The following is a 12543-nucleotide window of genomic DNA, read 5'->3' as shown; positions in this document are numbered from 1 at the left end:
CTCAGCCTAATTGGAAAAATTATAAACAAATTGAAGCAGTTTCTTGTGATGGAAAAGGCTGGGCAGCCTCAGAATAAGATGCTACCAGAGTTGTCTACATCTGGGTCTGCAGCTTTGGAGTGAATCACTTTCTTTGGATATCCAACTCCAGTTGGAGCTGGATATTTCTGGATATGCAGTTCCAGTAATTACAATCAGAGCTGAACATTCAAGGGAATTCCAGGATTTTCCAAAGAGCTGCACAACAACAATAAATTACACGGGCTGCCTCAAATTGGGACTGATATCGAAGTTTTATTCCTTTCCGTTCATTGCCTCTTTCCTGATTGCAGCCCAGCAGACCATTCTAATTTGCAAGGTCTGATGCTGTTCTATAGGATCAAACAGGCAGCATCACTAGGGAGGAAAATTTGTTGAAGGAATATAGCATTAATTACTATCTGGAAGTTGAGCAACTTCCTAAGAAGAGACTGATAAAAGTGTAAGATCCCATTTTACTGTCTAACCCCTTTTATGTCTGTGCACAACAGCTATTAAACTCCTGCAGAAAGTCACTTATTGATTCAGTGCTTGATCCAAAGACAACTGAAGTCAATATGACCTGACCCCAGTAACACCTTCCATGTAAGACATTGTAAAAGCCAGTAACTACCTTTAGACACTCCTGACAGGGGCAGATTTCTAAATGAAAGCTGCTTGCATGCCCATAAATCATCTGCATGATCCAGCTGTCATACCGTCCCTTCACACTGCAAGCACTAATCAAACAGCACCATGTTTCAACGGTCCCCCTTCACATCGGACAAAGCAGCTCACCCATCCCTGGCCCATTAGGTTAATTATTCATTTATTTCTCCAGATACTGCAGTTTTGTTTCTGACCTCCACCTGCAGAGCTTAAAATCCAGCTCTGTCCCATTGGGCATTGCACACGGTCAATCCAATCAGCTTTATCCAAAAAGCACTTGCCTCACCACCAGCATCTGCTCCTCCAAATTGAGACTTCTGGTTCCCCCACCTTCCCACAACCAGGGTCCCACTGCATGTCTCTCTGTGAATTCGTGCATGGTGGATATTTTCCTGATTTTGAACCAAATGTTAAAGCTGTCCCCCATAACTTACAGAGGCAAGTAAAGCTTCTGGAGGCAGAAATCCTGAGGAAGTACACAGACAGGAGCTGCTGCCTGCCCCCTCCCCAGCCCTCACAGCTGCATTGACTTGGCTCAGCACGTTGCTCCTGGATGAAACCTCACCCCTGCCTTCTGCTCTCACCATTACTGCAGTCCTTCCTTCCTCCCTCCCTCCCACACCAGCTTCACTTGCCCATCTTCCTGCCCTATTATTTCATTCTCTTACACATCTCTCCTTCGACCTAGTCAACATATAATTAATATAGATTTAAATTAACATGAGTTTTAAATCCAAAAGCCACAGGGAATTAACACAACATTAGGTCTAATTCTTCCCCCATCTTCTGCCTCATTCTGCTGCATGATTTATCTCGCTAATGATAAGCTGTTTGGGAATGGCCTGTTTCTCACTGGTTTATAGCACCAAATATACGAGATGTGAACCAGCCAGGGCCACTGGGCAGGGTCATAGTGTGAGTGGTGATCACTTAGGCTACATTCCAGTCATTTGTTATGGTAAGGAATAAGAAGCAAGTCAAACATCTCTCCTGTCTCACTTTTTCGGTTCCTACCTCTTTGACGCTAGTTCCAAGTAACTTCAAATCACCAAAACATGTTTTTCTATGTTCTCGTACGATCTCCCACATATAAACCTCTTCATCTCTTTCTGTCCTTGAGACATTCATTCAGTAATACATAGGGAACCTGAATCTCTAACTCATATGCGTTTTCTAATATTATCCTAAGTGACTTGTCCAGCATCACACAACATGTTGGAGGAAGAACTGAGACCTAATCCTTTCTTACTGAATGCCTGGTGCCCTTAATGGTGGCACCAGTCTGTCCTGATTACATGAGTAACAACTTCAAGCAAACTGAAATTCCATGTGATGGCATTTGGTCTACACTTAGCAAAGGGCAAAGCACAACACGGCCCCAGCCTTGACTACAGGTTTAGCCAAGTGTAATAGTTATCATCTTGTCAGCGCAAATATGAAAAACTGAGATAAAATTTAGCAGAATAGGGTTTTTATGTTCCAACCTATTTAAAGCATTCAATGTTGCAGTGCACTTCACTAAAGCTGGTACACACTAAAAACACAAAGGTCAGCAAAAATTATTTTAAACCCAATAATGGAATATAATCAAGCTTTAAAACATCATTAAATGGCTTTTAACTTTTGTTTTTCTCCTTTGTTTTGTGTTTTTAGAGTATGATCAAGCAATTGTTTTGGAAGATTTGTAGTAATTTGGCGCAAACATGAGTGCTCTCATGATTTAATTTGAAGTGTAATGTAGATAAAGACCCAGAAAGAAATTCTAATTGTTTCATTTTAAAATTAACCTTCTTGCTTCATCTTTATGCTCTGAGAACAAGCACAACCATGGCAGGCCATTACACTGCCCAAAATACTACAGAAGCAAATAAAGATTAAAACAAAGGTTAAATAAATTCTGATGACCATCAGGTAAGAGACCTTGCTTGACTCTCTCATGTTCTCTGAAGCTTGAGGAAACACCCAAAATAACTCAGCCAAGGCACTGCTGGTGTCTGTTAATACACTGTTTATTTTTCTCTTGTAATGGTTTTCCGCTTTTTGTACCTCAGCAGCATTTAGACACGCCAAGGAAAAGCAATTTGGATTTCCATTGCCCACAAACACAAAAAAGGCCCTACTGTTACATAGAGGAGATGGGAGAAAAGAAAATACTGTATCCCATTCAGGTGCTGGGGAACGGATTCAGGGAGACTAAGGATGCTCAAGGGCCCAAGGGTGGCACACAGCCGAGCCCAGAGCCCAGCTCTTCCACCTTCCCACCCAGAGTCTTTCACTACCAGACCCCAGAGAAGTGCTAGTGCTGGGCAATCACACTTCAAACCACGGGAATGAACACAAGACACTTCCACTTGCACAGAAGCTGAGGGTACTGAACAGAAGAGGACCAAGGATTCCCCTTCCTTCCTCAGCATCAAACGCTGACACATCACACAGTTGGCTTTACTGTGCTAAAATTAAGTAATCAGGTGCAACAAGGCATGCCAGCTGTGCAGCAAGTAGTGATTTACTGTGCATGACACAGCCCCAGCTTTTAAGAGATATTTCATTTTCCCTAACAGCAGAAAGAGTGGTGCTCTTACACAACAGCCTGGGTCGGACAACCTAGGAAGATCCCTATTTTAAAAAAAAAAAAATCCATTTACCAAGAGTTATCATATTACTCCCTTATTACAGATCCTGTGAAGTTTAGGTATTTCCTGTTCCAAGACTGAACAAGTGCTGTAAAATAGCAGATAGCCTTTAGCATCGCTGTCTGTGGGATCAGAGTGAATCACAGGGAGCGAATCCCCGGGAGGGCAGTATCATAGGAACTGGTACTCATTACACAGCGAGAGGCACGCGAGCACAGATCATCAGGTTTTTAAAAAGGAAAAGGCAAACTGTCATTTTTATCCAACTCACTCCTGATTTTAGGGAATTGTCTTTCTTTTTCAGATAACTTTGCATCTCCTCACCGACACAAGCATCAAAGCCCTAAGACTGCACCAAAAGCACAGTGTGTAACTGCTCAATGACAGCGGAGCAAGGCTCAGCATAGCACTCTCCTTGCACGTAATGTTTTACGTAGGACTCTCATTGCATCATTACCACATTATTTTTAGATAACCGTCAGTGACTGTCAGAACGTGGGTCGATAGCTATTAGATTTATAGGCAGAACTAGCTACACTGGTAGCAATAAGATGTAAAGTATTCAACAATTTCTTGAAGAAATTTGACCACAGGGATTGGGGGCTAGAAAATACAGTTGCTAGTACTCCCCAAACTGTTTCGGAAAAATAATATTGTACCACCAGGATACATTACTGAAGTTGAATCACTGCTGTTGATTCACGGTAGGGTCAATACTATGTGCATTCAGTTTGAACGGCCCTTTGCAGACTTTGATAAGGCCATCTTACGAAAAAAAAAAAGACTCCCTTCTAAGTTTAATATTTCAACATGCAGAATGTCCTCACCTACCCCATGATCCAGGCATATCTGCAGGAGCTGGGAACTGGCAGCCTGCCAGCCCATCATAACATCTGGGCCAGATTGTTCAGTTTTAGATAAAGATTAGTGGCATAAATCACAAAATGAGTAAAACCTTTTTAATTACCTGAGAAGGCTTATTTCTGTTTTCTTTTGTGCTATGCCTTATTAACAGGTAGATTTGCTCAAAGGCTGCATACAGCATTTTCTTATTAGAAATGCATGTGCTTTCTGCCAGGAGAGAAGTAATGAGGGAAGATGGTGGCCAAGAGTAGACCAGAAGGACTCCCCAAAATCCAAGCACATTGACAGCACATGCCTAAAGCCAACTTCATCCATCTGTCCTCCCTGATCAAAGCAGAAGATCTCCAAGAGGGCAAGCATGGGACTCTGCTATCTCAGCAATGCCTGCTGCCATCCAAAAGGCCTCGGGGTATCCAAGATGCTGCGCAAGCCCAGCAGATGTGACACTCCACTGACGCCGAGTCGTGCCCTTCTGGAGTGGCAGCTGGAAGCCAGGCAGGATGCCTTCAGGCCCTGAAATGTCACTAGATGCCCATGTTTTGCCAAATGCATCCAGTTCCAAATGTCTCTTACTGGAGACACAATAGCATGCTACTGATCCGGACTGAGGCTTGGAATTAACACTGTAATTCACATAACTACAGTACTTTTTTTTTTTTTTTTTGGTGTCCTTAGGAAAATATTCCTAAAAGCTGCCTAACTAATTTGACAGCATAAATCTAACATACCTTTGTAAATTTTACCATTGAGGTAAGGTTCTGTTTCTCCATTCAGGCAGACCTGAATTAATATGCAAGAATAAAATACCAACGTTGTCACTATTTTCTAGTCATTGCTGTTGCATCTCATGAATCCTGTGTTGTCTCTGCATGATAAATGTGTTAGTGGCTTATTACTCATTCATTGCCAATGACAGTGAATATTCGGATGATGATGCCAAACAACTATCGAAAACAAAAATTATCTATCAGTTCCTAGTCAGCCAGGCTGTAAACTAAATGTCACGTTAACGTCTAAGCTTCCAGATGCTTCCTAAATGACTATCTGAAGCCTCATCTTTTAACTCTATTATTTCTCTAAGAAGTGTTTCTTTTATTCATTCTTTGATCAGTATCAGACTCAATTTCCATGAACCCAATAAGAATAATTTACAGACAGCAGTTCTGAGGTGTCTCGAGCCTATGCAGAACACTCTTCTGCAGTTAGTAAGTTTAGACTGAGAGCTTCTAAAAGCATGTACTGAATCTGGGTAATTTACATTGTTCCTAATGGGGAATACGACAACCAGATCTGTTAGGTATATAATAAATATTAAAGCTGCCATTTTTATCAAGTTGCTATATAAGGCCATACAAAATAATACAGTTAGTTTCTACTTCAGAAATATCATGGTAGTGGGGTAGACAGGGAAATAGCATCTCAGATCCTGTGTGATAACCATCAGTTAATACAGCAGTCACATCCCCATAGCGTATCACTTGATCTCCACATCATCATTTCTTATATCAAAGGATTTCACCCAGCAAGGTTGTACTCATAAAAAGAGCTATTTTATTTCATTAACATGATTAAAGTTTGGACCCTTCTGCCTACAAACAGCATTTCCCCACTCTCAATTATTTACATTTAGTTGTTTACCTTAATCAGAGAATTTCTTAGCATTTTAGTTAATATATTACCTACCTGTTAAAATCTTAATATCACTAGTCTGTGGATGTAACGCTATTACATACTACTAAATGGCTGATAGAACTGCTTTTAATCTGCCTTATTTACATATGTAATTTTTATACTCAGTAGTTAGCTAAGTTTGTAATGTACTTTGAGGCTGATAAGTGTTAGAGAAGATAAGCATTAATTTATCCTTATGGGAAGTAAATCCACGTATCTCTAAAGTGTTTTAAGTTAATTAAGCGCCACTTTACAAGGGGGATAGCAAGACCATGCAAAAGGCTGTGTTTCAGTATTGGCCTCAATGTCCATATGCAAGCCTCACAAAGTTAATTTCCTAATTGGATAAGCAGATGAGAGCACAATCTGTATGCAGGAGGCTGCTGGCATGCACTTGTTCATATGTCAGCATGTGCAAATAATTCCATGTGCAAAAGCACAGATGCAAGCTTGTTTAAAAAATGAACATAGGCTTATTTAACCACCAAGGAATTTAAAGTTCCTTTTCAACTTTTAACATTTGGTAAAGCAGCAGTTCACTCTCTGTGTGCTTCTTCAGCATGAGGGGAAAAACCCTCTCTGCTCACCCATTTTGACTGGCCAGCTTCACTTCAGCAGTTCTTAATCGCTGGCCTCTCATTTGCAACAATTTGCAAATAGCTTTTATTCTCCCTGATCTTACATATAATCAGTTGTGAGTTTAACAAATAAAATCTAAAAGAAGAGCTTAGGATGAGTCAGCAGTGCCCTTTCACAGTGTTTTCTGTCTTACTAATATTTAGCTTGAAGTAAAGAATTTTTGTACGTTTTTTTCACACTATGCAGAAAGACACCACACCATTCCTGTCTCACTGGCTTCCAGGCAGCTGAGCACTTACTTGATTCAGCTGTTGTTGTGTATCAACCAAAAAGCAGTAAAGAGGGAGTTTATAGCCTTCATGCTCCTCGGAGGCTTTAATACAAGACCCAGACCTCTGCTGAACACGCACAAGTAGACACACAGGCGCTTACCCCAGCACACCTGAGACATCGCTGGGTGGAAGGTTCCCTGGTTCACCAGTGACCAACAGAACTTGTATTTGTTCAAGATGCTCAGTTATGGTAGCTATGGATGACGGCTTCCCCATATGTAAACCAAGGGTTTATTTAGAGTACTTGCCCTCCTGCGCTTCTTATTCTCAAACTAGCAGCACTATTTAATGACTAAACTATTTATATATTATATTGACTTCAAGAGCTTTTGGCGAACAGGGGTTAGAAAAGGGGACTGCCCACTTTTGGGCAGGATCAGACACAGAAGGACAGGGACAAAAACCAACACACAGAATTGGATCCAGGCTCTCTCCTCCTACTTGGGATGAATACTCAACATCGGTGCAGTCCCAGTGCTCTGCACATGCAAGGAAACCTGCTTATGGACCCTATACATCCCACCAGCCTCTCAGTGACTCAGCAGCAGCCGTCAAACTTCTCAACACTTCTCCTACTTAGGACAGGCACTGCTGTGGGTGTGCACCAGCCTCACCCTCTCTCCTTCTGGGGAGGGGGGTGCACGCACGTTGCACTGCTGTGAACATTTCCTTTTCCCACGCCCAGGGTGGGATCGAGCACACCTTCAATAGGACAAAGGGAGGTGAAGGAGACTAATGCAAGAACTCAAGGGAGAAGAAACACAAGCCAGACAAAAGCTACTGGGTAATTCCCCCAATGCCATTGCTTGTAGGAGGGGAGATGAGCATTATCTCACCATGCAACAGACACAGGACCCATTCCATTGAGAGGAGTCTCAGGATGAGCAGTATCTTTCATGATGCAAACTGCAGCTTTCCTCAAGTCATGTCACTTATCCTAGATGCCACTTTGATGTGAAAAAGTTGGCCTGCCTTTCCCGTCTCAGGATCCTATAAATGCACCATTTCTCAAATTCCTCATGGTCATTAATGGGTTTCTACATTAGCCCCAGAGGAACAGGAGCAGGCAAATTGAAGAGTTTGCCCAGCGCTCTCCAGGAAGCATGTGGTTGCCACAAAAGCCAAATGCTCTCTTCTGAGTCTCTATTCACTCCAGCTCCTCACTAGCTAACTAGTTTGTCACATAAGCACTAAAACTCTCTTTGTAAACATAGAGCCCAACTGAAAAGTTCATTTGTTTGAATCTCCATAAAGTTGGAGATAATCTGGACCACAATTTTTGCTTATGTAAATGTCAGCACAGAAAAAAATAGGTTTGGATCAAAAAGACAAGCTGTAGCTAGTACCTGAAGTAAAATGCACACACTCCTTCCCGACCTTCATTAGCTTTCTCTGAACATCTGCTGAACAAGAAAATTCCATCCATAAAAGTGACTACAGAAATTAAAAATCCTCTGAATTCTCAGGTAAGTGCATGCACATACAAAACCCTCCATTTCAAAGGCTACCCTTGTACTTCTTTGCAACCATGGGAGCCATCCAATTAGAGACAGCAAAAAGCAACAGAAAAGCAAAAAGTAAGACCCACAAGACTTTGAACTGCAATGAACTAAGGAGCAACAATAAACTTTTAGAAAGAACAATGCACATGTACAGTTCTCAATCAGGTTTAGGCCAAAAGAAGACCAACCAGACAAATATGGACAAACCCAAGTCTTCTCACAGGTACTTTATGAATTACAACAAGAAGAAAACTAAGCCAGGCCACTGTCTGCTGTGATGACTTCCCAATCCCATTCAGTATCCCCAATGCACTCTTTCAACCACCATCTGAAACAAGCATCCAGAGTTGATGCTTTGTGCGACCGCAGCCCTAGCTAACAGTGGCTAAAGAACAGTACAAGACCAGCAAGATGCATCACTGGAAAGTGAGGAGTCATTGTAGGAGGCAGGTTGGGCCACGTTTGGGACAGCTCTTCCTGCACAGAGAAGAGGGAGCCTGGTGTTATTTCCAGAATGACACTGCAGAGAAATGTCATTCAAAAGGAATGATTGTGTAAAATCCTTCCTTTACCAGACCCAAGGCAGTGTTGTTTAGCTTGTTTTCATGGCCAATATTTACAGAAATAAATAAACATACATACACAAAAAATGAGGGTTGCCATACCACAGAGGGCTGTTATTTCCAATATGCTTTACACTACACAACTCAAGAAGCAAAAACATAGCAATGATACGATCAGATTGCTCATTTGATCTTTACAGAATGGAGCTTTTTAAGAGAGTCAGTTTTTTAAAGATGGCTTCAATTCTCACTGAAATCCAGCCAAGTCCTATAATGCAGAAAAAAATCCATAGTTGATTACACCCAAACTGTGTTTTAGTTTCTCTCTCTCTCTGGCCAAACACTTCCCGATGCTCCCTGAGGTGCAGGCTTTCCACATACTACGTTATAGGATACTGTATTCTAACATTTTGTATGTGCTAAACCACAGGTCAGATTTAAAACAAAACACAACCTTACGCAACAGAAAGAGAATTCTCTCAGTGGATATGTTCTGCAGAGAGCTCGTCTAGGAGCATATGGTGGGTTTTGTTAGGCACTTCTCACCAGCATGCAACTTCCCTATCCTAAAAGAAAAAAAAAAAAAAAGAAAAAAAAAAAAAAGAAAAAAAAAAAAGAAAAAAAAAAGAAAAAAAAAAAAAGAAAAAAAAAAAAAGAAAAAAAAAAAAAAGAAGCGAGCTCATACTTGCACACTTCAGGTGGGCACTAGATTTTCAGCTTTAGGTATTCTTCAAGTGCCCAGAATGAACGCCAATTCAGGCACAGAAAACTCCTGGCACAGAAGCCGGTCCAGCTGCCTCTGCATCCTCAGTCCTATGGACTGTCTCAGCACACTTGACTGTTCCCTTCTAATGCCAGTGGGTGGTGATGGGGCTTCATGTGGCCCCCCACATCTTGCTCTGAACCCATGTCTTGCTGAAGCACAACACACAGACCTCACTCAGAGAACAAAGCACATTATACTTTTCTAAAAATCACATGTACCAAATATACATTTGATCGAAGTTACGTAACTGCTACGCCAGAGCTATTTTTTAGCCAGACTTATCAGTGTTGCTATAAATCACCCCAGTATGCAGAGGCCAGACAAGATGTCACATTTATGTGCTCAGCTTTCTGCCTGCCCTAAGAAAACGTTTGTGATACAGGCAACATATCTATTACCTCTCTGCCTCCCTTGGTCTTTAGGTGCGTGACTGCTCTTCAGCACTAAGCAGACGCCTGTACTACACTGCAAACATACTCTGAGTGCCCACAGCAGCCTACAGACGAGACAACACATTTAGAGCCATCCTTACACTCGCAGCTCCTGTTACAAGCACCAGCTAGCTCCAAAAGCAGCCCCCAGAACACAATGGAGCAGGGAGTCCGACGTTAATCTCCACAGAAGAAGGGTATAACTTAGAATTTCAGCTCTCCCTCTGCATTTGCAAGAACGGTAGACAGCATCATGACTACTTGTCCAACACCAAGGTCCTAGTATGAGGTCTCCTGTCATGAACTGCAGTTGTTGCCCTTTTTGGAACAAGTACCTAAATCTTCCTGGAGATTTCTGCCCCACCGATATCCAGAAACAGACAGTTTCACAGTTTGATTGTAAATAACATGCAGCTTTCTCTACCTTATTCCTTGTTATTCTTTTGTTTCACCTTGTTTGTCACCCAACAGTACTGTTTTCATGCAAGTGTATAAAGTAGCAATATAAAGAACGCTGTCCAACTCAACTGTGTGCTTCTCATTTTGTACAGTGCCTTCCCCAAAGCACAAACACCACGCACCAGGAAAGGTACGCTGCATTCCTGCACCTGCCTCACATCCTCAGCGCAGAAGTATAATCAGCAATAGCTCTGATTCAGTACGGAGACACAGCACACACCAGCTTTCCGTTCAACACGACACAGAATCGTGCATTAGCTTCGTATTCAAAACTCAGAGAGGGAATCACACTGACATTGGCAAAAACATTAACTCGGCTAATTCTGACACACAAAAACTTGCAGTCATTAACGCTACAGAAATTGGAAGCAATAAACGGGACTCTTGATTGAGATTACATTCCCAGTTGTGAATCTATGGGGAACAATTTAAAAAAAATTAGCTTCCACAGTCAGTGTTTTAATTGGATACCTCACCTAGATTTCTTACATCTTTACAGCCTGTTTCCCTATCCCGCACGGCATCTTTAAAACTCCTTCTACATCTCAGAACTACTGAACCTGGTGAGATTTTAATAGAAATCCCTTCGCTATGCTATAGGGAGAAGCATTACTTTAGATTTTAATTAGCAGCTGTCAATGCTGAGCCATAGGAAATACTGCATAGTTTCCTTAACTTATTAGATAAAGTGCATTTTGCCTTCTGACCTTCTGCACTTAAATGACGCAACATACTTTAGCCGTTTAAAAACTCCCTTCCAAAAAAACAACTCCGTAGTAGTAAAAGCCATTCCCTCAATTAACATCCAGCGTGCTGCTCCAACCCGTATTCACCCACTAAACACTCTTCTCATTTGATGCAGAAATCATGACACTGTAATTTCCTGACCGCTACTATAAACCTGAAAGACACCATTACGTTATTACGATTTCCTCCCATCCTACGCAAGGTACTCTGAGCTTTAAACACAAACTGAACTTGGAAACCAGATACCTAATTGATTCAGTCCGTTGAGACTGCATTTGCACAATAACACAGGAGAGAGCATGGCTCTGTCAGGCAAACTTCAAGCAAGCCGTGCACCCAGTTCACCACCCGTGACCATATACCCAAAAGGCATTAAGAGCGGGAGCACTATTCCTACCATTCAGCTGCCTGTAGACTATATCTTCCAGGAGAGAGAGTCTCTTCAGCACTGCATCCTGAATGGAGCTGATGCCGTGGGCCGTCAAGTTGGCCACTTCTGCCCTGGGATGGATGTCATGGAAGGTGTCGCCGCTCCTGGCCGTGATGGGTCTGCACTTGGCCAAGAAGAGGACGAAGCCAGCCACCGCGATCAAGTTTAACACCAGCAGGACTTTGACTCTCCTCAAAGAAGCCATCAAACTTCCCGAGGGGCACCGCCAGCCGCCGCGCTGTCTGCAGGGGCTAGGGGAGCGGGCCGGCAGCCGACCGCCGCTGCGCGCACATCCCACGCCGCCGCACGGCGCGGCGGGCTGCGCGGGGGGCTGCGCGGGTTGCGGCGCGCCCCAGCCCGGCCCCGGGCTTCGCCGGACGAGCCGCGGCGGGGAGCCGCCGAGCAGAAGCGCCGCTCGCCGAGGCGCGGCGGAGCCCGCCCCGGGGCTACGGCCCCGCAGAGGAGACGCCGCCGGGGCCGCCCGCCCCGCTCCGCCCGCCGCCGCCGCGCTGCCGCCGGCGCAACTTCATGCCCCGCGCAGGGCGCCCGCGCCTCGGCTCCGGGGCGGCCGCGGGGCCGGAGAGCCCTGCGGCAGCGCCGCCGCCGCGCCTGCCTCCGCCGGCCGCGCGGGGGGGCGCGGGGCCGCTCCTGCGCTGCGCGGACGGGGCATGCCCCGCCGGCCGCCGCCGCCCCGCCCCGGCCGGAGCCGCCGCCGCCGCCTCGCTGCACCGCGGCGGGGCGGGGAGCGAGGGGGCGGGCGCGGAGCGGCGCGGAGCTCCCGCCCCTCTCGGGGCACGGGGAGGTAGGCGAGGAGGGAAAGTCCCCGCGGCGGATCCACACGCCCCCCCCCGCCCCACGACCCGCCGCGGGCGCGCAGGG

The 12543-nt window shown here is 44.4% G+C and overlaps 1 protein-coding gene across 1 annotated transcript in view; it reads right to left on the bottom strand.

The window, feature by feature from the left end:
- The window catches only part of GALNT17 (polypeptide N-acetylgalactosaminyltransferase 17), a 216548-nt gene extending 204249 nt beyond the window's left edge, over positions 1-12299 (bottom strand). Inside the window, exon 1 of the mRNA XM_069791502.1 lies at positions 11632-12299. Within this exon, the coding sequence (XP_069647603.1) occupies positions 11632-11869 (238 nt within the window). The 5' untranslated portion in view covers positions 11870-12299. The remainder of the gene's footprint in view (positions 1-11631) is intronic.
- Positions 12300-12543: the final 244 nt, after the last annotated feature.

The sequence above is a fragment of the Haliaeetus albicilla genome, chromosome 9, assembly GCF_947461875.1.
Source record: "Haliaeetus albicilla chromosome 9, bHalAlb1.1, whole genome shotgun sequence".
In the NCBI taxonomy this organism is placed as follows: domain Eukaryota; kingdom Metazoa; phylum Chordata; class Aves; order Accipitriformes; family Accipitridae; genus Haliaeetus; species Haliaeetus albicilla.
Note: the sequence above shows the minus strand (reverse complement) of the source record. Positions and strands in the feature narration are given on the sequence as shown.